General features: G+C 43.3%; 1 protein-coding gene across 15 annotated transcripts in view; it reads right to left on the bottom strand.

Annotated features, from left to right (window-relative positions):
• LOC308289046 (uncharacterized protein) overlaps positions 1-23,237 on the bottom strand; it is a 60,723-nt gene that overhangs the window by 2,058 nt on the left and 35,428 nt on the right. For 12 of the 15 annotated variants that reach the window (XM_080730588.1, XM_080730581.1, XM_080730589.1 and 9 more), the window contains 19 exons: positions 14,361-14,551; positions 13,834-14,080; positions 12,902-13,092; positions 12,402-12,648; positions 11,498-11,694; positions 11,096-11,261; positions 10,729-10,899; positions 8,577-8,659; positions 8,023-8,187; positions 6,184-6,418; positions 5,495-5,673; positions 4,693-4,894; positions 3,967-4,131; positions 3,743-3,813; positions 3,133-3,212; positions 2,328-2,388; positions 2,045-2,120; positions 1,603-1,653; positions 450-694 (listed from right to left, as the gene is read on the bottom strand). In XM_080730588.1, the coding sequence (XP_080586714.1) occupies positions 450-694; positions 1,603-1,653; positions 2,045-2,120; positions 2,328-2,388; positions 3,133-3,212; positions 3,743-3,813; positions 3,967-4,131; positions 4,693-4,894; positions 5,495-5,673; positions 6,184-6,418; positions 8,023-8,187; positions 8,577-8,659; positions 10,729-10,899; positions 11,096-11,261; positions 11,498-11,694; positions 12,402-12,648; positions 12,902-13,092; positions 13,834-14,080; positions 14,361-14,551 (3,023 nt within the window). The remainder of the gene's footprint in view (positions 1-449; positions 695-1,602; positions 1,654-2,044; positions 2,121-2,327; positions 2,389-3,132; positions 3,213-3,742; positions 3,814-3,966; positions 4,132-4,692; positions 4,895-5,494; positions 5,674-6,183; positions 6,419-8,022; positions 8,188-8,576; positions 8,660-10,728; positions 10,900-11,095; positions 11,262-11,497; positions 11,695-12,401; positions 12,649-12,901; positions 13,093-13,833; positions 14,081-14,360; positions 14,552-23,237) is intronic. The other 3 variants (XM_080730583.1, XM_080730584.1, XM_080730586.1) reach the window with 3 other exon arrangements.

The raw sequence follows: 23,237 nt of genomic DNA, 5'->3' as shown, positions 1-23,237 counted from the left end.
AGAGAAGACAATCCCTCCCCACCCACACAATGTGATGTTTGTGTAACGGTCCCAGGGAATGTAATCTAATTTCCAGCCATTTGTATTTTGAGTTTGATTAACGATTCATCTTTATTTTTTAATAGTATTTTGTTTTGCTGTGACGATTTTTGTATTTGACAGCCATGATGACTGCATTGTGTGATGGCTGGAATTAAATGTTTCCAGGACACTGATTGCGCTGTGTGTGTAATCTGCCCAAGATATTTTTTTGTTTTATTGTACATTGTATGAAGCTTTGTGTGTGTGTGTGTGTGTGTGTGTGTGTGTGTGTGTGTGTGTGTGTGTGTGTGTGTGTGTGTGTGTGTGTGTGTGTGTGTGTGTGTGTGTGTCAAAAAATAAATTAGGTAAAAAAAATATTTCAAAATGTATCAGTATCCATTTTAATCAATCTATTCTGCAGTCCATACCAGCAGTCTTTTCTCCACCATGCGTCTGTTAACGATGTAATAAACCAGCTTCTCGTTGGCTCGGTTGTAGGCAGCACAGGTTCGATCAGGGAGACGCCTCTTAGACTGCCTAAGGACTTCAGTCTTCTCCTCTGTGCTCCTCCCCTCCTCCTCATGATCCCGAAACTCCTCCATCTTCATCAGGTCACTGGAGATGGTTGGCATCTCCCCAGAGCCCTGGAGGAAGGTCCTCCTCACTGGGTAACCTGGAGAAGAAGCAGCAGAGACCAAGAGGACAGTGTTCAGGAGAGAGAAGGATTCATTCATGTTCGTGTATTCAGGAGAGGGTCGTTTTCAGGAGGGGAGGAGGGTGTTCAGGAGACGGAAGTTGATTTTCAGGAGAGGGAGGGATGAATTCCAGGAGATGGTGGAGTTCGGGTGAGGGAGGGCAGTATTCAGGAGAGAGGGGGGGGGGGGGCTGGGGGGGCGGTGTTCACAGGGAATTAAGGCCATGGCTACACGGAGCTGGATTTTTCATATATCCTGGTTTTTCAGATATCCACATCTAGGTCCACACGACAAAGATATCTAGGTCTAAAATAATCTGAGTCCCCAGACCTCCACTAGGGGGACAAGCACACACACAGTAAAGTCTTCAGAGATATCCGGGTTCCATGTCTACACGGATCCAGATATCCAGATATTTTTCAATGTCTCCACTTATTTATCCGGTTTAAAAAATATCCAGCTTCGCGGCAAAAATATCCAGCTTCGTGTGGCGGCAAGACCCAACAGCATAAAGAAATATCTAGCTTCAGAAATATCCAGCTCCGGCACCTAAGTGTTCAGGAGAGGGAGGGACACTTTTGGAGAGAGAGCAGTGTTCAGAAGACAGAGGAGGTGGTGAGAAGTATTGGAGAGGTTTTCAGGAGAGAGGGAGTTGTTGAGCTTAGGGAGGAGTGCAGATGCATGAGAAAAGATGCTGTATTTAATGTCCCAACAACTTACAAAATAGTAGCAACCCAATGCAAAACTGCTGCAAATGTATGCAATCAACATTTAGATGGCAACCATTTGCAAGTGCCTGATAGTTTTTGTGGCAAGCTAAACTAACAAAGCCAATAAAGGCATGGAATGTTTCTATAACTGTGAAAAGTTCTACAACTGAACTTACTCATATCATGATTGATGTATTCAATGAATGATCCAGTGAAATGTTCGCATGCTGTGAAAACAGAAACAATATTGAAAGTACTGTAACAAATGCAAAAAATAAAAATGATATATAACAAAACATCAATAATAATAAATATTCAATACATATAGTAATATAAACCCCAGTAAGACGCCCTAAAGGGCGAGGTTGTGCTGAAACAACAGAGACTGACACAATATGTCCATATATGGGCATTCCCAGATATGGGCTTAATATTGATGATATCAGGGACCTTGGCCATATACGGCAGGTGACGCAACACACGCATGCACATGATCTGCAGGTTTTCATACCAAAGAATACAATTTACAATAATACAATAAATACATTTTACAATAACAACAACACTGTAAAACCAAAAGGCCTCAGTAAGTTTTGCCCTGGAGAAAGAGCTGCTTACCAATACGCATTCTGTAGTCGCTTATCATGTCTAGGGACCATTTAATGGAAGCATCATACTTCTCCTTGGCATTACACTGTAAAATTCAGGGTTCAAAGTGTTAATCGTCACATCCACTTAGAAAACAACTAAGGCAAAAATGCAGACCAGGGAGTTACATTCTCATAGTTGAAAAAAAAAAAAAAACTTAAAAAAAAATATTGTAACGTAGTTACAATAAAAGCTAAAAAGCTAATACAATATTGAATTCAGAACAACTTTGTATAGGATCGAGGAGTATTACCACGAACTGGCTGCTCTCTTCACAGTCAAAAGGCTTCAAGGTCCTCAGCGACACCGTCAAACTACCACAAAAAGAATCGTAATTTTATTGGTTGACATGGAAATCATATGATCACAGCCCGAGGTAACAGTTAAGATGTTCAAGCTTCAAATCAATGAATCATCATATGGTACACAGTACACACATGAAGATAATTTTCCATCCTTCTATCCCTGACAATGTGTTAGTTCGCCCATCTGACCAAGATGCTCAGCACGCAGTTAATGAGAGACACAGCTGGACCGATCGCTTACACACTCCCAAGTAGAGAGGGAGGCCGTTTTATGTTTTGGCTGTTATGTTCTTGACCCTGGAGGTCAATGATGCAATAAGTATTCCGTGGATCACTCTCTAGAGTCAAATCCATTCTAGCGAAGTCAGGTGTTTGTTTCTGGTTGTACATGGTGTGTGAGGGCACACATCGATAAAGTTACTTGCCCACAGATAAAACAGTTTTATTTTATTTGTATTTATAATTTACAGGTAATAAAAATGATAAATATTAAGTTTCCTTGTAAAACCCAGGGGCGTCTCCGTGCAGTGAGTGCTCAGTCAAGCACAAGTCACAGTGGTGTTGTTCGTATTTCATTTACCATGGAAAGAGAGGAAGAAAGAAGTCTCTAAAGTTGACAAAATGAACAGCTTATTTGAAGTCGTATGAGGTTATAAATCTTAACCGTAAGATCGTGGCAACCCTATTTCATTTCATGTTTGAAGGAGCAGTGTATTTTATAAATCTGCTATACATAAGCAGTGATATTCTTACCCTTTGCAAATCTTGTCCATAAGTGGGCCATCAATGAAAACAACGCTGGCTTTTTTCAACCTACGGTTCATATTTTTCACCTGCAGAGAAAAACGTGTCTTTTAACAACATTATAAAGGCTACACCTTTATGAGTCAAAGAGAGTTGATGTGAACTGACTAGACAAGAGGACTAACAGCCATGCTGGCTCCGTCTGGGACATTTTAGGAATGAGAATTCAAACTTTCCCAGTGACTTAAGAACTTTCCCCGAAATCCACGATAAAAAAAGAAATGGCAGATGAACATTTTATATCCAGGAATTCACATTATATAGGCAATATAAAGGAATTCACATTATAGACAGTAGACACTATATTTTATAGACACTATATTTTATAGTGTCTATAATGAGAATCCCACAATTTGCAAGCAATTTCACACACTCCCAATGCACATCCTCTCAACAAATTCTGACCATACATGGGCCAGCCAAAGGTAAGGTTTCACCTCGCCTTCTTTCTTTGGTTGCAGCACTTGAATAAATCTTCCTGTCTTCTTACATACAGACTCTTACTGTTTTTACACAAATAAATCATTAGTGTTATGTCATATTTAATAACAGATCTTACCACCGCTGGCCAAAAGGGAAAACTCCTAAACTTGCACCAAACGAATACACCCACTGTAATCGATGGAGGCTCTGTAAGACAAACATTTTGCACCTTTACATACACTGAGAATCATCAGCAAGTCTACAAATGTAACCAAATGGACCCATTTTTAGACTTGGTTAAATGGACCCATCTATAGACTTTGTTAAATTAAGAATATGTGCTTTCCAAGTTCCCCTTACTTTTATGCATCAAGAGATTGGGTAGCTCCTCTTCTTCTACCTCCTCCTCTTCGTCCTCCTCCTCCTCCTCCATCTTACAGAAAGAAGCCAACTGTTCTTCAAAATTATTACTCAGCTCTATGGACAGATCTGAGGACATCGAGCTCTCATCTAAATGGAGATTGACTACACACACACACACACACACACACACGTTTGTAGAGGGGGTTATAACACAATACAGATTATATAGTTCTATAGTATGATATTAGGATGTTATACTATGGTATTGTATTATGATATTGTAGTAGTAGAGCTCAACAGTAAGTGCCCACTTTTATATATATATATATATTTTTTTTGTAACCCATTTTCGCCCAGTGCCAATTGCCTATGTAATCCTGGGCTCTGCTCTCCCTCTGCCGCGCCTGGGGAGACAACGGACTGACCTCATGCTTCCTTCTATGCATGAGGAGTCCAAGTTGATTCTTTTCACCTGACAGTGGGGATTTTTGGACGTAGCGCGTTATTCCAAACAGTTCCTTTCCCCTCCATCAGGCAACGTTCCAGATTCCAGATTTTATTTTAGAGTTAGTTTACTGTAAAGTGTGTTGCCCTGTGATGTGATGCTCCCCATTAGCTCATGCTGGGTCACATACTGTTGATCACGTTTTGTAGTATTGCATTGCATGTCAACTCTGACTTTCTGTTTTAAATATTGATAATGGCCGTAATAAACTGGCCTACCTTTTTCTGGTGATTCCACCTCCGGGAGTTCAAATCTGGGTCTGCAGCGTTGTGGTGGACTCTTAGTATCGCTACCCTCCTGTCCCTTTCTGCTGCGCCTAGGTTTGGATGGAGTCCCGTTTTTTCCTCTCCTCACTTTAGACTGAGCATTCAGAGGTCGACGTCTGGCCTTAGGAATATTACACGTCTCCAAGTCTGGTGTCTAAAAAGAGCATGTTCAATAACAATTACTGAATGGCATTGAGAGATAGATGGGTCAACAAGAAATGACAAGTCATTATATAACAGGTCGCACTTGCAAATTCTTTTTAATATCAGTGCATTTCTGTTTCAAAATTGAGTCACCCCACCTACAAACTTAAAGTAGCGCATCTCATCGTGACACGTCATCTTATTAAAATGAATTAAGGGAGGACCAGGCTGGTGGACCGCGTCTGCACACTCATGTCAGTATGGCTCAGCCCCAGTGACATGAGTGTGACGACCATATAAGGAGTTCCCAATGCAGCTATGCCCAAATATTGAGTGTGTTGAGAGGACATTGAGGCTAATTGGCTATGGGGCCAGCCAATGAGAATGTAACACAAAATTACGTCTGGCCTGATAAAAAAGGAGAGGGCAGTTGGAGGCAGACTATGGACATATTTAAGTCCCAAGGTGCAATTAACTTAGATGCGATTTGAAAGGTTGAAAAAAACAAGATTGATCAATTAATGGAGTAAATGGAGAGCAAATCATAATAATGATCTAGCAGGGTATCACACATAAACACCTGACTGAAGAGTGTGTCATTTCCTCGTACCTGTTTTTTGGCTCCAACAGGGGACACTGAAATAGAGGGTGTGATGGCAGCCAAGGAGCTGCGGTCTGGTGTGGAGTTCACAGAGGCCTCTGTTGTATTCCATGATTGTTCCTTGCCTCTTCTTGGCTTCTTGAACTTGCTTAGAGGAGTACTGCTGCATAGCAACGGGTCTGATGATTCTGTGGGTAGAATTTAACAGCTCTGCATCAAAAAGTCAGATGTTTAAAACAATAAAATGCAACAAACTTCACTGGGATCTAGTGTATTGAAAAGAGACACCCTCGTTCTCTGCTGATACCACCTACTTACTCAGTGCACCCTTTAATTTGGACTTGACAGGTGAGGGTTTAACCTCATAACTTTACTATGCGACAAATACAAAAGATACACTTGATATGTAATAATCAGCTAATCTGATTCATCAGTGGCTCAACAATTAATCTTGGAATAAACCTGGATTGATATGTATGCAATATTTTCATATAAAGAAGCAAGATGTGTTTTTTGAGCACCACTGTAAGTGTGTAGCCGTGCAATGATCCCAGTAATTCACTCAAGGTGGGTCACATAATGTCATTTATGCTTTGTGATGGCACTGTATTGCACCTTTGTCTTGGACCTTTGTTTTAAATCTTGCTAACCATAGTGACCTAAATGGCACAACTGTCCTAGTAAATTAAATAGGATACCTTTCCCTGGTGAATCCAACACCTGGAGTGGTCTGCAGCGTTTTTTTGGTGGCTGAGTGCTGGCATCACTAGCCTCCTTCTCTTGGTCCTTTTTACGCCGGCGTTTGGCTGGAGGCCTGTTTTCTCTGCAGGTCTGTGGTTGACCTTTTGGAGATTTTTGACTTCCCTTTGCTTTAGTCTGAGCATTAAGAGGTCGACCTTTGGCCTTAGGAATACAAAAATCCACTTCTGGTGTCTGAAAAGAACAGGCCCAATAAAAGTTACTAAAAGGCATTGTAATATACTGTAGATGGGTCAAAAAAGGTGGAGTGAGCTCCTACGTCTGGCTTTGTGTGTGTGTGTGTGTGTATGTTACGTGTGTCAATATTGGAAGAGTGTCAGAGTGTGTGTGTGTGTGTGTGTGCCAGTGAGTGATTTCCAGGTGCTGCCTATCCTCTGATTGCTGGGTGCCAATCGTCAGCCTTCCCGTGATTGGTTGGGGTTGCCTACTTAAGGACACCAGACACCTGGAGACTTTGGCAGTACTTGTTGTAGTGCTGTCCCCTGCCATGCTACCTTTAGTTCCGTTTACATTTATCATGTTGAGCTACATCTTCATTAAGCTTGCTGGTGCACTGTGCAAGTATTTCTGAAGTTGTTGCGATGATGGTTTTGGACTTTTGGGAGCTACTTATGTAGTGACCCTCAGTCTTGTGTAGCTTATGAGAACCTGCTAATGTTAGCATTCTTCCAGTGTGAGTTTTGAGAAGCATTTGGGAACACTAATTCATTGTTCAGTTCACAACTAGGTTGTCGCTTTTGGTTAATATAATTACCAGCGCCAGCTTTTTGTAAACGTCCATCTTTTGATAGTTTAGATTAGAGTAGATTAGAGTAGTTATGTTAGTTTAGTAATATCCTGTACTTTGTAATGTGTTGTAGCTTAGGTTATTTAGAGTTAAAATGCAAGATTAGGGTTTAGCTATTTTGATTGTTTCTTTGAGTTGCGTGGTAGTTATTGTTTTGGTTATTAATTGTTCCCGTTTGAAGTCATTATTTGTAAAAGTTACTCACAACAACATTTTGTAATAAAACACTTCTTTCACCTGCCAACTGCCTTTTTATGTTGCATATCCTTATCCCCTAGACTGGGGTATGTAACAATGTATTTAACACGGAATGTATGAGCACAGAACTCCATGTATGGAGATAACCAATGTCAGTTTCTTTTCACTCATTGAAATGGAGGAAAAATGTAAGAAATTCCATAAATTACGAAACAAATGTTTTTGCCACGTTGTATGCTTGTAGAACTGCTATTGTCACTAGTTTGGGTCCCAGGCAAACGTATAATGTCTTGTGTCTTGACCTCAAACGTTTTGGAACCACCGTTCTAGACAATGAAATAACTGTAAAAGCAAATCCTAATAGTTATCTGTAGGAGTGTCACAGAATGCAGCTTTAATGGGGCTGTTAAGGATGACATCATTTTGTAGGCAGAGGAGAATTTCTGCCCCCAGTTTCCGTGAATCTTTTTACTATTTACACATTTTTCTTCTCTTTGTTGTTGAAAGGAAAGTGTTAGAATTATACTTTAGTCGTTATTTTTGTCTCGGATCTGTTGAAATAGCGAGGGACAGAAAATGCTCTGGGGGCAGAGTTCTCCTCTGCCTACAAAATGATGTCACAGCCCCATACCTGACTGAGGGGCCTGTTTCCTTGCTCCTGTTCTTTGGCTCCAAAAGAAAACACTGAAATGGGGGGTGGGATGGTAGCCGAGCCATCTGGTGTTGAGTTAACAGAGGCTTCTGGTGTGTCCCATGTTGAAGAAATGTCCTGAATGTTGGCATCGCTACCCACCATCTCCTGTTCCTTTCTACGCCGGTGTTTGACTGGAAACCTCTTTCCTGTGGATGTCCGTGGTTGACCTTTTGGCCATTTTTGTCTTCCCTTTGCTTTAGACGGAGCATTCAGGGGTGGACCTCTGGCCTTTGGAATAATACAAGATGAATCCACCTCTGGTGTCTGAAAGCAACAGGCCCAATAACAACAAAATGGCATTGTGAGACAGATGGGTCAAAAAAGTGGAAGTGGCAGTATATAACCACCCTTTATATAGTGCTTGGCCATGTGCTTGTGACATTGTACTGATGTCATGATGATAGGTCAGCTATGTCATATGTCCATATATGGAGTTCTAAATTAGCCTGATGTCAGCACTACAGTAAGATATATAGGATGGCTCCATATATAGAGCACCAATATTCTGTGGGTAAATATGGCGACCTATAAAATTTCAGGCAGGTTGGAGTCAATTGTTAAAAGCAGAAACAAATCATTGATACAAATAAATATATAAACATGAAATACTAATATTTAGCTTTAGGGGGTGTGTATTACTCAAACTTAAATACCTGACTGAGTTGTACATTATTTCCTAGCTCCTGTTCTTTGGGTCCAACAGGAGACAATGAAATGGGGGGTTGGTCTGACGATTCTGTTGGTAGAGTTGAAGAGATATCTAAGTCAGAAATGCCTATAATGAAAATCACATTTCACTCACCCAAACATACGTCCAGACCATAACAGATCACTCAACTACTACTTTCACTGCGCTGGCCTGCTATAAATCGCCGATGTGCAACTAAACTTTAAGATATAGTTCACACACATCTAAATATCCATTGTAATGGATATTTGGTGTAATGGTCCATTGTAATTGATCATAACTATGAACAACCTGAACACTGTCATGTAAAACACATAGTCAAGTGTTGACAGCCTGAAAGAGACTTTAAACGATTTATAATCAGACAATAAAGCTACCAGAATCAAGGCCAACACCCATGAAGTTCACAGTCAGCGTTTGAGAGGGTCCCATACCACACGGGTGCTCCTACTGACATTTTGCACAAATATTGTTCAGCGCTCTGCCTATAGCTAGCTGCTTCCCACACGGATCTTGCATGACGTCCAGTTGTACGAAACGCCATAATTGCACAATAATTTAGCTACCCAGCGACAGAAGTGCTTTGATGCTATATAAGTCACACTTTTGCAGTTTACACAGTGAATGCGTGGACAGACAGGTAATATCAGCCTAAATTTCACTTAAATGTCAGATAATAAATCGACATGGATTGATTTCAGTTACACATTAATGCAGGGGTCTTCAACAGGGGGTCCGGGACCCCTACGGTCCTCAGAGTTACTACAGGGGGTCCTCCAAATCTTTGAGTGATAGAAAGTCTTTTTTATATTAACCACTTGAACCCTAGCGTCCATATTGTGAGCCACTTTAGCCAAAAATAGCAGATCTACGCCTCGCAGCTTGTAGATCGTCTATTTTCGGCAAAGAGCTTTGGTGCAGAGGGGGAAAAGAGTAGACTAAGTACAGAGTGAAAATTCATTTTATTTTTTTAGTATTGACGGTTCAAGTGGTTAAATATCTGAAAACACAAATTGATGATTCTGTCAAACAATGAAACTATATGGAATCTATGATAAGGTTGTGGGGGTCCCTGCTTCATCCCTCTCTCAACTAAGGGGTCCTTGGCCTGAAAACGTTGAAGACCCCTGGCCTGCATTAATGCATTAATCTCATATAGAGATATCACCATGAAAAAAAACATTTAGTGTGAGCTGGCTAAACAAATGGACTTTAAATACCTTATAAAATGAATATGGCTTTATAATTATAACACATCTTTGTGCAGCTCGCTGTGATGTGTTTGTATGGTTAATACAACCGTTGAAAATTAGGCTTTCATCTCTCATCTTATAATAATCATCATATACTGTGCATCATGAATCATATATTTAAATAATAATTATAATAAAATAATAAAAGCAACATGAAAAGAAAAAGAATGTGGGTTGTGACTGCCTGAAAATACAAAAGTAATCTTGATGTCTTAGCCATATTGCCCACCTCTAAGAATAGTTATATCAACATGTCCATATACTGTATGGGCAATTGGCAATATACTGATGACATCAGGGTTGTCCATATGGAGAGAAAAAAAGGGACAAAGACTTGACAAGAAATGGACAGACTTGACAGAAATCTCCATGTATGGGCATGACAAGAAATTGACAGACTTGACAGAAATCTCCATGTATGGGCATGAAAGGGACAAGGATTGACAGACACAGATCTCCATATATTGGCATATCAGTCAGATCGGTGGTGCGATGTAGGCGTGAGGGACACATACAGTAGCAGCCAAAACTCTACATAAGTTCTAGTAATAATAACTAGAGGTTTGGGGCACGAAATGTGTTAACCAATGCATACGTTAGCACCACTCCTCCAAAGTCCATTGAACTCAATGGGGGATATTTGGGGCAAAAACCCTGTTAAATTTGAGTGTTCAAACGCTGGCCATCCCCGGACAAAAAAAAATGATATACCCAATGATTTCATCTGCAAAACAATGCAGCTTGCAAAGTGAAAGAAGTGCCACCCTATCTACACCCTATCCACTTCCAAGGTTTCTCCTGCATAAAGTAACGGACCAGTTGTATGCATGCTTCGATTTGTTTTGGACCTGGCAGTATACTCACCAGGGTGATGGGTGCCGAAGTGATGGGTTACCAGGTACCTCCGGCTAGAGGCGTAGCTGCATAGGGGACATTTGAAGGGCTTCTCCCCTGTGTGACTTTTGAGGTGACGCATCAGGTTTCCCCTCGAAGCCAACGATTTACCACACTGGTTACACTGGATTGGATGTTCTCCTGGGGGGCAAAGAGCAGAACAGAAATGTATACACAAGGCTTTCGTGATCGTATTGTGGAGAGCATATAGGTCACTTTACATCATTTGTAAAGTGACCTATATGGCACAGAACATCCAATTAAAATATGATAGCTTTCTTTGGTGAATCCAAATTTTTTAATTCAAATATAGGTCTGCCGCTTAGCCGTACGCTACCTTCCATCACCTGGCCCTTTCTAGGCCGGCGTTTGACTGGATATTTCTTTTCCATGCAAGTCCGTGGTTGGCCTTTTGGAGATTTTTGTCCTCCCTTTACTTTAGTTTTTTTAAGGCCAGAGGTCATCGACTGCTGAATGCTCAAAGATGAATCCACCTCTGGTGTCTGAAAAGAACAGGCCCAAAAACAGTTACTAAATGGCATTGTGAAATGGGTCAAAATGGTGGAGTGAGCAGGTTGGAGGCCGACCCTTGACAACTTTCAATCCCGAGACCCAATTAATTTACAGGCAGTTTCAAGACTTGAACAGAATCAAGACTAATCAATGAATGTAATTAAGAGCATGTATAAAACAATGCAGCTTTAAATACCTGACTGAAAGGTCTATAATTTCCTAGTACCTGTTCTTTGGCTCCAATAGGAGACAATGAAATAGGGGGTGGGATGGCAGCCAAGGATCTACAGTCTGGTGTGGAGTTCACAGAGGCTTCTGGTGTGTCCAATTGTTGTCCCTCCCCTCTCGTTGGCGTCTTTGGTAAGAAACTTTCAGTGGATTCGCTTAAAAGAGAACTGCTGTGAATCAACAGGTCTGATGATTCTGTGGGAAGAGTGGTGGAGATTTCCATCAAAAAGTCTGAGATGTCTATAACAAAATAAAAAGCAATGAATTTCACTCACCCACACTTCTCATGACCATAATCTATTACTCATTTACTTTCAATGTACTGGCATCTCCAATGTTCAAGTTAACTTTTAGATATTGCTAAAACATCAAAATAACCATGTAAAATCAAAGATGCCTCTGGCGGTCATCATGAATTCATAGAACCTTAGTTGCATGCACAACTCGTTTCAGTTTTGACTTTTATGGGAAAGATAAATACACAATTGATGATTTTTTGCAACTACATAGTCCAACTGACATCCAAAAGTTATAAAGTGACCTATATGGCACAACATACCCAATTATCTCCACCAGGCCGAAGGCATGGGGAGACTATGTTTTGTACCCTGTCTGTCCGTGCGTGCATCTCCGGCGCAGTGTGCACAAACACTCCCCGGATGCCAATTCAGAACCTCTGCCCCACATTTTTCACGTGGGCCTGTTTTAGCGCCACCATGAGGCAGAGATTTGCTAAACTCATTTTTTGACAACAGATTGTCCAAAAATCACAGAAATCTGTGCATACAGTACATGAGGCTTTCATGGCCGCGTTTAGTATCGTGGAAAAGCATATAGGTCACGTTACATCATTTGTAAAGTGACCTATATGGCACAGAAAGGGCCTAAATAAAATATGATACCTTTCTTTGGTGAATCCAAATTCTTGGATTCAAACGTGGGTCTGCCGCACTGTGGTGGACCGTTTGCATCGCTACCTTCCATCTCCTGGCCCTTTCTAGGCCGGCGTTTTACCGGAGACTTCTTTTCCGTGCAAGTCCGTGGTTGGCTTTTTGGAGATTTTTGTCCTCCCTTTACTTTAGTTTTAGTTTTTTTAAGGCCAGAGGTCATCGACTGCTGAATGCTCAAAGATGAATCCACCTCTGGTGTCTGGAAAGAACAGGCCCAAAAACAGTTACTAAATGGCATGGTGAAATGGGTCAAAATGGTGGAGTCAGCAGGTTGAAGGCCGGCCCCTGACAACGTTCAATCCCGAGACCCAATTAATTTACAGGCAGCTCAGAATTAATAGACTAATCAATGATATAAATTATGAACAAATCCTAATTGTTATCTGTCAGAGGTATGTATAAAACAATGCCGCTTTAAATACCTGAATGAAAGGTCTATAATTTCCTAGTACCTGTTCTTTGGCTCCAATAGGAGACAATGGGGGTGGGATGGCAACCAAGGAACTACAGTCTGGTGTGGGGATCACAGAGGCTTCTGGTGTGTCCAATTGTTGTCCCTCCCCTCTCGTTGGTGTCTTTGGTAAGAAACTTTCATTGGATTCGCTTAAAAGAGAACTGCTGCGTATCAACAGGTCTGATGATTCTGTGGGAAGAGTGGTGGAGATTTCCATCAAAAAGTCTGAGGTGTCGATAACTAAACAAAAAGCAATGAATTTCACTCACCCACACATGACCATAATCTATTACTATTTTACTTTCACTGTGCTGGCATCTCCAATGTTCAAGTTAACTTTTAGATATCGTTAAAACATCAAAATAACCGTGTGAAATCAAAGATGCCTCTGGCGCTCATTGTGAATTCATAGAAGCTTAATAGTTGCATGCGCAACTCGTTTCAGTTTTGACTTTTATGGGAAAGATAAATACAAACTTGAAGATTTTAAATGCAACTACATAGTCCAACCGATATCCAAAAGTAATAAAGTGTCCTACAGTATATGGCAAAAAATACCTAATTCTTCCTACCAGGCCGAAAGGCATGGGGAGACTATGTTTTGTACCCTGTCCGTCCATGCGTGCGTCACCAGCTAATCTCCGGTGCAGTGTGCACAAACACTCCCCGGGTGCCAATTCAGAACCTCTGCTCTGTCCCACATTTTTCATGTGGGCCTGTTCTAGCGCCACCATGAGTTCAGATTTTTGCTAAACTAATCTTTTGACAGTACTCCTACAGATTTTGTCCAGAAATCACGCAAATCGGTATATACGTGAGGCTTTCATGGTCGCGTTACGTATCGTGGAAAAGCATATAGGTCACGTTACATAATTTGTAAATTGACCTACATAAATATGGCACAGAAAGGGCCTAATTAAAATATGATACCTTTCTCTGGTGAATCCAAATTCTTGGTTTCAAACGTGGGTCTGCCGCACTGTGGTGGACCGTTAGCATCGCTACCTTCCATCTCCTGGCCCTTTCTAGGCCGGCGTTTTACTGAAGATTTCTTCTCCAAACAAGACCGTGGTTGGCTTTTAGGAGATTTTTGTCCTCCCTTTGCTTTAGTTTTAGTTTTTTTAAGGCCAGAGGTCATCGACCGCTGAATGCTCAAAGATGAATCCACCTCTGGTGTCTGAAAAAAATAAAAATAAAAGAAAACAGGCCCAATAACAGTTACTAAATGGCATGGTGAAATGGGTCAAAATGGTGGAGTGAGCAGGTTGGAGGCCGTCCCTTGACAACTTTCAATCCCGAGATCCAATTGATTCACAGGCAGTTTGAAGACTTGAACAGAATCAAAAGACTAATCAATGAATGTAATTAAGAGCAAATCCTAATCGTTATCTGTGGTGGCATGTATAAAACAAAGCAGCTTTAAATACACGACTGAAATATCTATAATTTCCTAGTACCTGTTCTTTGGCTCCAATAGGAGACAATGGGGGCGGGATGGCAGCCAAGGATCTACAGTCTGGTGTGCGGATCACAGAGCCTTCTGGTGTGTCCAATTGTTGTCCCTCCACCCTCAATTGCGTCTTTGGTAAGACACTTTCAATGGATTCGCTTAACAGAGAACTGCTGTGAATCAACAGGTCTGATGATTCTGTGGGAAGAGTGGTGGAAATTTCCATCAAAAAGTCTGAGATGTCTATAACTAAATAAAAAGCAATGCATTTCACTCACTCACACAAGACCATAATCTATTACTCATTTGCTTTCAATGTACTGGCATCTCCAATGTTCAAGTTAACTTTTAGATATTGTTAAAACATAAAAATAACCTTGTGAAATCAAAGATGCCTCTGGCGGTCATCATGAATTCATAGAACCTTAGTTGCATGTGCAACTCGTTTCAGTTTTGACTTTTATGGGAAAGATAAATAACACTTGATGATTTTTATTGCAACTACGTAGTCCAACCGACATCCAAAAGTTATAAAGTGTCCTACAGTATATGGCACAACATATTAGGCGCAGGAAGAATGACGTAGCCAGTTCAGGGGGGAGATCTAAGAGGTTGGCGGCGCGCCCCCAGGTGGGCGGAGTATTATATTCCGCCCCCCACTCAGAGTATATCTAGGGTACTAACCCTACAGTGCTTCAGTTGCTAAACTCAGCGCTGCAGGACACACACAGGTGCCACACCTGTTGCTGCTGGAAGCTGTGCTGCTGCCCATGCACCGCTCCGAGAGGGTGCCTAACTTGGCTGAGTATTTCTGGCTGTTTCTGCTATCTACTATTGCTTATTTCATGTTCTTAGCTGCCAAACTAACTTAGTTAAGAAGCTGTGTTCTGGCCAGGTTGTATGGGAAGGTTGAGGTTGTTATTCTGGTAATCACTGAATGCTAGAAGCTGTGTTCTTGGCCAAGTCGCATGGGTAGTTTTGAGATTGTTATTCGGGTAATCGCTGAATTCTAAAGTTTCAAGGTCCATATTGTCTTGCTAAAGTTGCTGGTGCCCCAGCTGAATTCTGTACTTCAGTCATGTTGCTAAAGCTAATCTAAAGGTGCTACGGGCTTGCTAACATGGCTAAATGTAAACTCAGGATCATAGAAAGTGGGCTGTGGCTACGGGCTAAATGCTAACTTATTTGTGCCCCAGTGGGCCTTTACTGGGCTACCATGAGTTAAGGTAATCTCAGTCGTTGGGTTGTCGATGATAGCCACAGTGTTTTTGCGACTGCGCGGGCCGTATCGTCTAGCATGGAGCAACAGGTTCAATGTATAGTCAGCCAGGAGCTAGCCGGTGGCTTGCTAGCCGGCTACTCCGGTAAGGATGCTGTTAGCTGGTAAAACAACGTGCTAGCCATGTCAAGGCATAGAGCGGCGGCCCCTCGTGATAACGTGGCCCCGTAGCAAGTATGAAACACGCCAGGAGGATTCAGTTTGTAGGCTGTTGTAGGTATCGGCAGCATTCACCTAGCATCCGAGCTAGCCGAGTTCATGTCAAGCGGTGGTTTACGGCATGACGTCGTCAGCGCATACTAAACGCTGGGGATGGGATATGTAGTTCGCTAGCATGTCAAGCCCAGCTGGATTCCGTGCTACAGTCTAATGTGGCAGTCGTTTGTTGCTAATGCTAATTTAAGGTGCTTATGGGTTTCGCTAACGTTGCTAAAGATTAGCGGCTGTCCAGGCTGGGTTCAAGGCAAGGATTATGGCATAAATGTTGGGTTCGTTGTTGTGGTAAACACGGCCGAGGTCTACTTCTAACTACTGCTTCATCAAGGTAATGGTGCTCTTTCCAGCTGAGTTTGCATACTACAGATCGAGACGGGAGCAGTTGCGGCTCCTGGCTAACGCTAAAATAACTTCTTTGTGCTTGGCTTGCTTGCGACCGTTCGCTAAGGTTAACTCAGTTGCTTGTGCTTATCGGGAACAGTGGTGTATTTGTCGGGATCAGTGGCGTATTGGTGTATTTTGTCAGCCGTATATGCTACTGTTGAGCAGCGTTCCTTCCTTGCAGTCAGCCAGGGGCTAGCTTTGCTTGTTGTTAGCCGGCTAGCTTTAACTAATGTAAGGATAGCTGCTAGTTGGTAAACAGCTTGCTAGCCATGTTCTAGGCGCAAGTATGGCCCCGTCTGGAAACGTTGCTCTATAAACAGCTGCTGCTTATGAGGTGCTAGTTGCTATACCTTAGCAGCTACTAAATGGTTCCTGTCGCTTGTATGTCTGCGTGGGCTCCTGGAAGGAGGAAAACCCGCAAGCTCATGGGTGCCACAGTTTACGTGCAAACAATGTTTTGCGTCCGCTAACGCTAGGCGTGCTGTCTGTCTTGACGTCACCAGTTGAACTCGCTAGTGCATGCAGGGAATCGTAGTCTTCTCTAAATGCTTGGTAGCTCCACTCAACCTGCGGCGGCGTGCTAGCATAACTGCTAATAATTACAGCTAAGGCTGATGCTTGTAAAAATGCTGTATCATGTTTTCTTTCAGCTCATGCTAAAGCTAATACTTGTTGGTTGCTAACATTCTGTCTATTATTTCAGCAAGTTATTGTTTCTACTGCATGTCAAGCTGTTACCAGGGTGTTGAGTGTTTCTGCTAACATGTTGTCATTACTGCTCCAGTATGGCAGCTCCAGGCTAAAGTGGCACAGGCTCAGCTAAATCACTTTTCTTAACAGCGTCTCGCTGCGGCGGCTATAAGGGCGCGGCTAACACCAGGTCTACGTTGTATTTTTCAGGTTCCTAACCCTAACATTATGTTTATTTTTCAGGTTTCCTAAACATGAGGTTTATCTTTCAGCTTCGGGCGAAAGCCGACGCATAGCGACAGCTACAGCAGGTCGTCATTGCAGCGTCGCACGGCAGCTGCGGGGTGTTTCAACTGCATGTTAAGCTGCTACCAGTGCTTCAGAAGTTAAAGGGATTTAACTCAAATATTTGTTTCAAACTAAGGCTATAGTACCGGGTCACACAGCACACCGTATGTCCTAGCAGTGTTTCCGTGGCCGCTGCACTGGCTACAGTTCTGTTTTCCTTCAGCTCATGCTAAGCTAATACATACTGGTTGCTATTCATCCTGTTTATTTCAGTTTCAGGCCGGAGCGGCTGCAGGCCCACGGCTATGACAGCAGGTTATCATGGCAGCTTTGGCTGCGGGTCCCACTAATCATGTCATGAAGGTTATGTTCCTAGCTTAGTCGACTGCTGTGTGCGGCTGGGAGTCCAGTCGGGAGTCGGTCGGCACCGCGGAGGGTATTGTTGCGACGGCGCAGCTGCTTCCGCTGCTGCCTTGGGCCAGCCGGCCCTCCAGCCTTCCTGACTTCCCGGCGACCCGCGAGCCCACGACGGAGGCGCGTAGGGCTCAGGCTCAGCTTCCGGGGGAGCGGCACACCGACACCGCCGTCATGCCGCGAAGGAGCAAAGGAACGCCAGTTCTAGCGCCAGCGGCGGGAGCCAGTTCTCTCGCCAGCGACGGCTGCCCCGGAAGCACAGCGGAGCCAGACTCTAGCAGGTAAATAGCAGCGCATTTGCTTGTTCGGTTCCATCAGGGTGCAGTCGCTCTAAGCTGGGGACTTTACGCATATCGGTTGGGCCATGTTTTGGCATTGCTTGACTTCAAAAGTCAAGAGCTGGGTTGTAGAGTTTCTTATGTGTGCGTCAGCAGACTCTGCAGCAGAACTAACGCACTTTTCCATTCTGTGTCTCCATGCCGAAACACCTGGCTGCCCGCCCGATGTCTGCCCCAACGACCCTCTGTTCCATGACGCACGCTGGTTCGCCGCGAGACTGAGGGAGCAGGGCCAGAGTGAAGGCGTCGCGCCATCCCTCTACACGCCACATTCCCTGCGGCGCGGAGTAGTTTCGGCAGCGGCGCCCCTGGCGCGGAGCAGCTCGGCGGCAGCACTCCTGGCGCGGAGCAACTCGGCGGCAGCACTCCTGGCGCGGAGCAGCTTCGGCGGCGGCTCTCTGGCGAGGAGCACCTTCAGCAGCGGCGCCCCCGGCGCGGAGCAGCTTCGGCGACGGCGTTCCTGGCATGGAGCAGCGGCGGCGCTCCGGGCGCCCTCGGGCCTCAGCTGGTCGTCAGCAGCAGGCGTCCGCTGCATCGGATGCAGCAGGCTGGGTTCCTCCGTATGCAGCGGAGGAGCAGTCAAGCGGCGTGGGAACGATGTGAAGCAGCCCGTGGTTAATGGACTGATGGGGCCGAGGCACGCAATCAGTCACGCGTCCCGTGGAGGACGCTCAGGTTCAGAAGGTCGCATTATGAGGTTCTGTTTCGGCTGTGTGTTTATTGCTGCCCCTCACATGTATTTTATATACAAGGCAGGGTGTCTTTAAGGTTATAACAGTATAGTTACTGTTATGTTCAGTGTATACCTTATATTTGTGGGTTTTTACGTGCTGCCTCTGCTGCACTTCACAGGTCTTTAATTAGTGTTATATCTAGTTGCTCATGCCCACTACAGCATTGCTAAAGTACACTAGAGCTACCTTTCTTATCATTGGCTGGCTTTAGGCAAGCTGCTAATATTTAATACTTTGGTACTAACGAGTATTCCTTGCCTGCTCATTCTAGTATTCAATAGCGCTCTAGAGTTCTGGAGTTAGCAAGTAGAGATTTTAATTGCTTCAGCTCAGCAGTAATCGCTAAAAGAAAGAACGTCACGCGGAGGGACGGAGTATAATGGTGTAATGGTGTTATAATGGTGTTCTCTTCTGCAAAGCAAGGTGTGTTGGGAAGGGGGAGAGTTTAATAAAATGTATAGGCTGCTGCATAATTCAGGTAATTAAAGGTGCTGTATTCTGAGTATGGGGGCATAGTAAATGTACGCTATAGTGTCAGTTTAGTTATTTCGCGCTTCTGGTCACAGCAGTGTCCAAGCTGTTAGGTCCGCGGAACAAATCATCCTCACCGTTGATTAGGAGTCTTATGGATTCTAAGCGTTGCGTGTGTTGGGGGGGGACCCGCGTGGGTCCTTCCCTTTAGAATCCATAAGCCACTCTTAGGTTCCGCTTGTAGTATAGATTATGCTGCATTTATCCATGCGTGCTGCTCATATTATTATGCTGCCTGCGGCTCATGTCCTTATATGCTGCTGTAATTGTTTAGGACTGATCATGGATTCGGTGCGTTGCGTGCTTTGGGGGGTTAGGACGCCGTCCTTCCAGGACGCCGTCCTTCCTTCTTTGGGGGTCTCGGATCATGTGACCGCGGAGAGCTTCAGTCACGTATAGATGATTATAGCTTAATCATTTATCGTGGACGCGGCACATGATCCGTTAGCCGAATCCATCGCCAATCTTGATGCTCCGCATGTAGTCTAGTTATGCTACATATTCATGCTGCTGCTTAGGCTATAGGATGCTGCTGCTTAGGCTATAGGATGCTACCGTATTGCTATATATATATTGCTCATATGTCTCTGCTGCCTGCTATATTGTATGCAGTGATGGGCAGTAGCGAGCTACAAGTAGCGACGCTACATAGCTTAACTACATTTTTCAGTAGCGTCACGGTAGCGCCGCTCGTTTTGAACCAAATAGCTTTTAGCGTAGCGGAGCTATTTTTAGACCCCAGTAGTGACGTAGCGTCCACCAAACGCTACACGTTACTAATAAAGGTTGTGCGCAAAAAAGAAAAGAAAAATCCCCGGAGAAAAGCCATGGTACAGCGCCTGTGCACATGAATCACAGCTCGTTTTATACTTCTATAGTACAGCGGTGTCATTTGCAAAAAAGGACAGATCTACAAGCTATCAACGTGTCTCGGCTCGGCAGGGTGTTCGCTTGAAGATCTACCCTTGCTTCCATGGCTCCTCCCCAATAGCAAGAAGTCACTGCTCTCTGTCTTCTGCACCGGTGCACTCACTGCACACAGTGACACAGAGAGAGACACGGAGAGACGGAGGGGACATGCGACATGGAACTAAACCTACACAGTGAAACTAAAGTTATTTGCAACGTTTGCAATGTTAGAACTTCACTCGTTATAACTTTAACCAAATGCGGGTGAAACAGTGAAGGGGACACCACACCCGGTGCGCACCGCATGATAGAGTGCACGGAACGTCGGACTCGGACTGGGCATGCCTCGCATATCGATCAAAAACTACCATTCGCACCTCGTTTAAAAAGCGTGTCTCAACGACGTGAATTAACATAAGAATGAGCCATCGGCTGGATGCATATCTGATCCATTGTGTGACCTGCTAAATTAGTGTTAAAGGTTCTGTTCTGTCTAAAGCAGAGATGGAAAAAGTACTCACAATTTGTACTTAGTAAAAGTATCAATACTTCGCTGTAGATGTACCCCATTACAAGCGAATGTCCAGAATTCAAAATGTACTTGAGTAAAAGTATTAAAGTATTGGCATCAAAATGTAGGTCTACTTAAAAGTACCAAAAGTAAAAGTAGGCTACTAAATGTTTGAAAATAGCCAAGGAAGGTATAAAATAGGGCTAAAGTGGAATAATGTAGTCTATATTTTATAATATAATCTTTCATAGCTGTAAAGTAACTAGTAACTAAAGTTTTCAAATAATTGTAGTAGAGTAAAAGTACAATATTTGGATTTGAGATGTAGTGAGTAGTAAAAGTACTGAAAACTGTAAATACTCTGGAAATACTCAAGTAAAGTACAGAAACCTCAAAATTGTACTTAGTGTAAGTAGGCCTACAGACAGTAAATCTACTTTACTTTACACCACTGGTCCGAAGTAGTCAAAGTAGAACGTTACACTCAACTCACCATCTATCTGCACTACAGTACAAAATGAATTGTATAACATGAATCAATTCAAATGAGAATGTTACAATACTGTCTGTCTGTCTGTCTGTCTGTCTGTCTGTCTGTCTGTCTGTCTGTCTGTCTGTCTGTCTGTCTGTCTGTCTGTCTGTCTGTTTATCAGCATAAAGATTATCCATCCATCCATCCATCTATCAGCTGTTTCGACAGCACACAGATCAGGGCACTCTTTTGTCCACAGCTAATTAATGACAGTGAAGTGGCAATTTAAGGACCTTTTAGACATTTTTAATACCTAAAAAATATAAATAAAATACCAAAACTGCATCAAAAGTTAGCAACTATAAAAACTGGTCAAACATTGGCCAATTTGACAATATAGTAAAAGAGGCACAACTTGTGAAAATGGCAGATCTACAAGCTCGAAACGCCTTGTGTTCCGAGGTGTTGTGAGCTTGTAGATCTGCTATTTTCACAATATTTATCGGTGGAACAGAGTGAAACTAAATGTAATGCCTCAACTCCTAATTCTAATTGCTTGTCAGGGTGGGGTCCCAAGTTCAAATAGGATTTTTTGGGGGGGTCACAGCCTGAAAAGGTACACATTTAATTTAAAAAGTAAATGAAAGGATGAAACAAAAAGCCAGACATGAGGGCTTTTTTCCAGTTTTATAATAATCAATTGAACTGAGCATTTTTTGCCTGACTATTTGTTTGGTGGAAAGTTGCACTTGATCATGAAGTTGATAAAAAAAAAAAAAAAAAAAGTAGCTGTGTTGTAGTTTGCTACTTTTGCCGTGTAGCTTGTAGCTTGCTTTGCTACATTTTCTGTGGGTAGCTTCGTTGTAGCTTAAGCTATATTTCATCAAGAGTAGCTTGTAGCTTAGCTTACTACATTTTCCAAGTAGCTTGCCCATCACTGATTGTATGCTTCCATTCTTGTCAATAAAGTCCATTCAACCTTAATGATTTGCCCCCTGAAATTAGGCGCAGGAAGAATGACGTAGCCAGTTCAGGGGGGAGTTCTAAGAGGTTGGCGGCGCGCCCCCAGGTGGGCGGAGTATTATATTCCGCCCCCCACTCAGAGTATATCTAGGGTACTAACCCTACAGTGCTTCAGTTGCTAAACTCAGCGCCCCACCTCCTTCCCCAACTCCACCTCAGGATTAGGCTATCCCCTTGCTGGGGGTCTCGGATCATGTGACCGCGGAGAGCTTCAGTCACGTATAGATGATTATAGCTTAATCATTTATCGTGGACGCGGCACATGATCCGTTAGCCGAATCCATCGCCAATCTTGATGCTCCGCATGTAGTCTAGTTATACTACATATTCATGCTGCTGCTTAGGCTATAGGATGCTGCTGCTTAGGCTATAGGATGCTACCGTATTGCTATATATATATTGCTCATATGTCTCTGCTGCCTGCTATATTGTATGCTTCCATTCTTGTCAATAAAGTCCATTCAACCTTAATGATTTGCCCCCTGAAATTAGGCGCAGGAAGAATGACGTAGCCAGTTCAGGGGGGAGATCTAAGAGGTTGGCGGCGCGCCCCCAGGTGGGCGGAGTATTATATTCCGCCCCCCACTCAGAGTATATCTAGGGTACTAACCCTACAGTGCTTCAGTTGCTAAACTCAGCGCCCCACCTCCTTCCCCAACTCCACCTCAGGATTAGGCTATCCCCTTGCTGGGGGTCTCGGATCATGTGACCGCGGAGAGCTTCAGTCACGTATAGATGATTATAGCTTAATCATTTATCGTGGACGCGGCACATGATCCGTTAGCCGAATCCATCGCCAATCTTGATGCTCCGCATGTAGTCTAGTTATGCTACATATTCATGCTGCTGCTTAGGCTATAGGATGCTGCTGCTTAGGCTATAGGATGCTACCGTATTGCTATATATATATTGCTCATATGTCTCTGCTGCCTGCTATATTGTATGCTTCCATTCTTGTCAATAAAGTCCATTCAACCTTAATGATTTGCCCCCTGAAACCAAATTATCTCCACCAGGCCGAAGACATGGGGAGACTATGTTTTGTACCCTGTCCGTCCGTGCGTGCATCACCAGCTAATCGCCGGCGCAGTGTGC

The sequence above is a fragment of the Nannobrachium achirus genome (genome assembly GCF_963921795.1).
Source record: "Nannobrachium achirus genome assembly, chromosome: 7".
Lineage (NCBI taxonomy): Eukaryota > Metazoa > Chordata > Actinopteri > Myctophiformes > Myctophidae > Nannobrachium > Nannobrachium achirus.
Note: the sequence above shows the minus strand (reverse complement) of the source record. Positions and strands in the feature narration are given on the sequence as shown.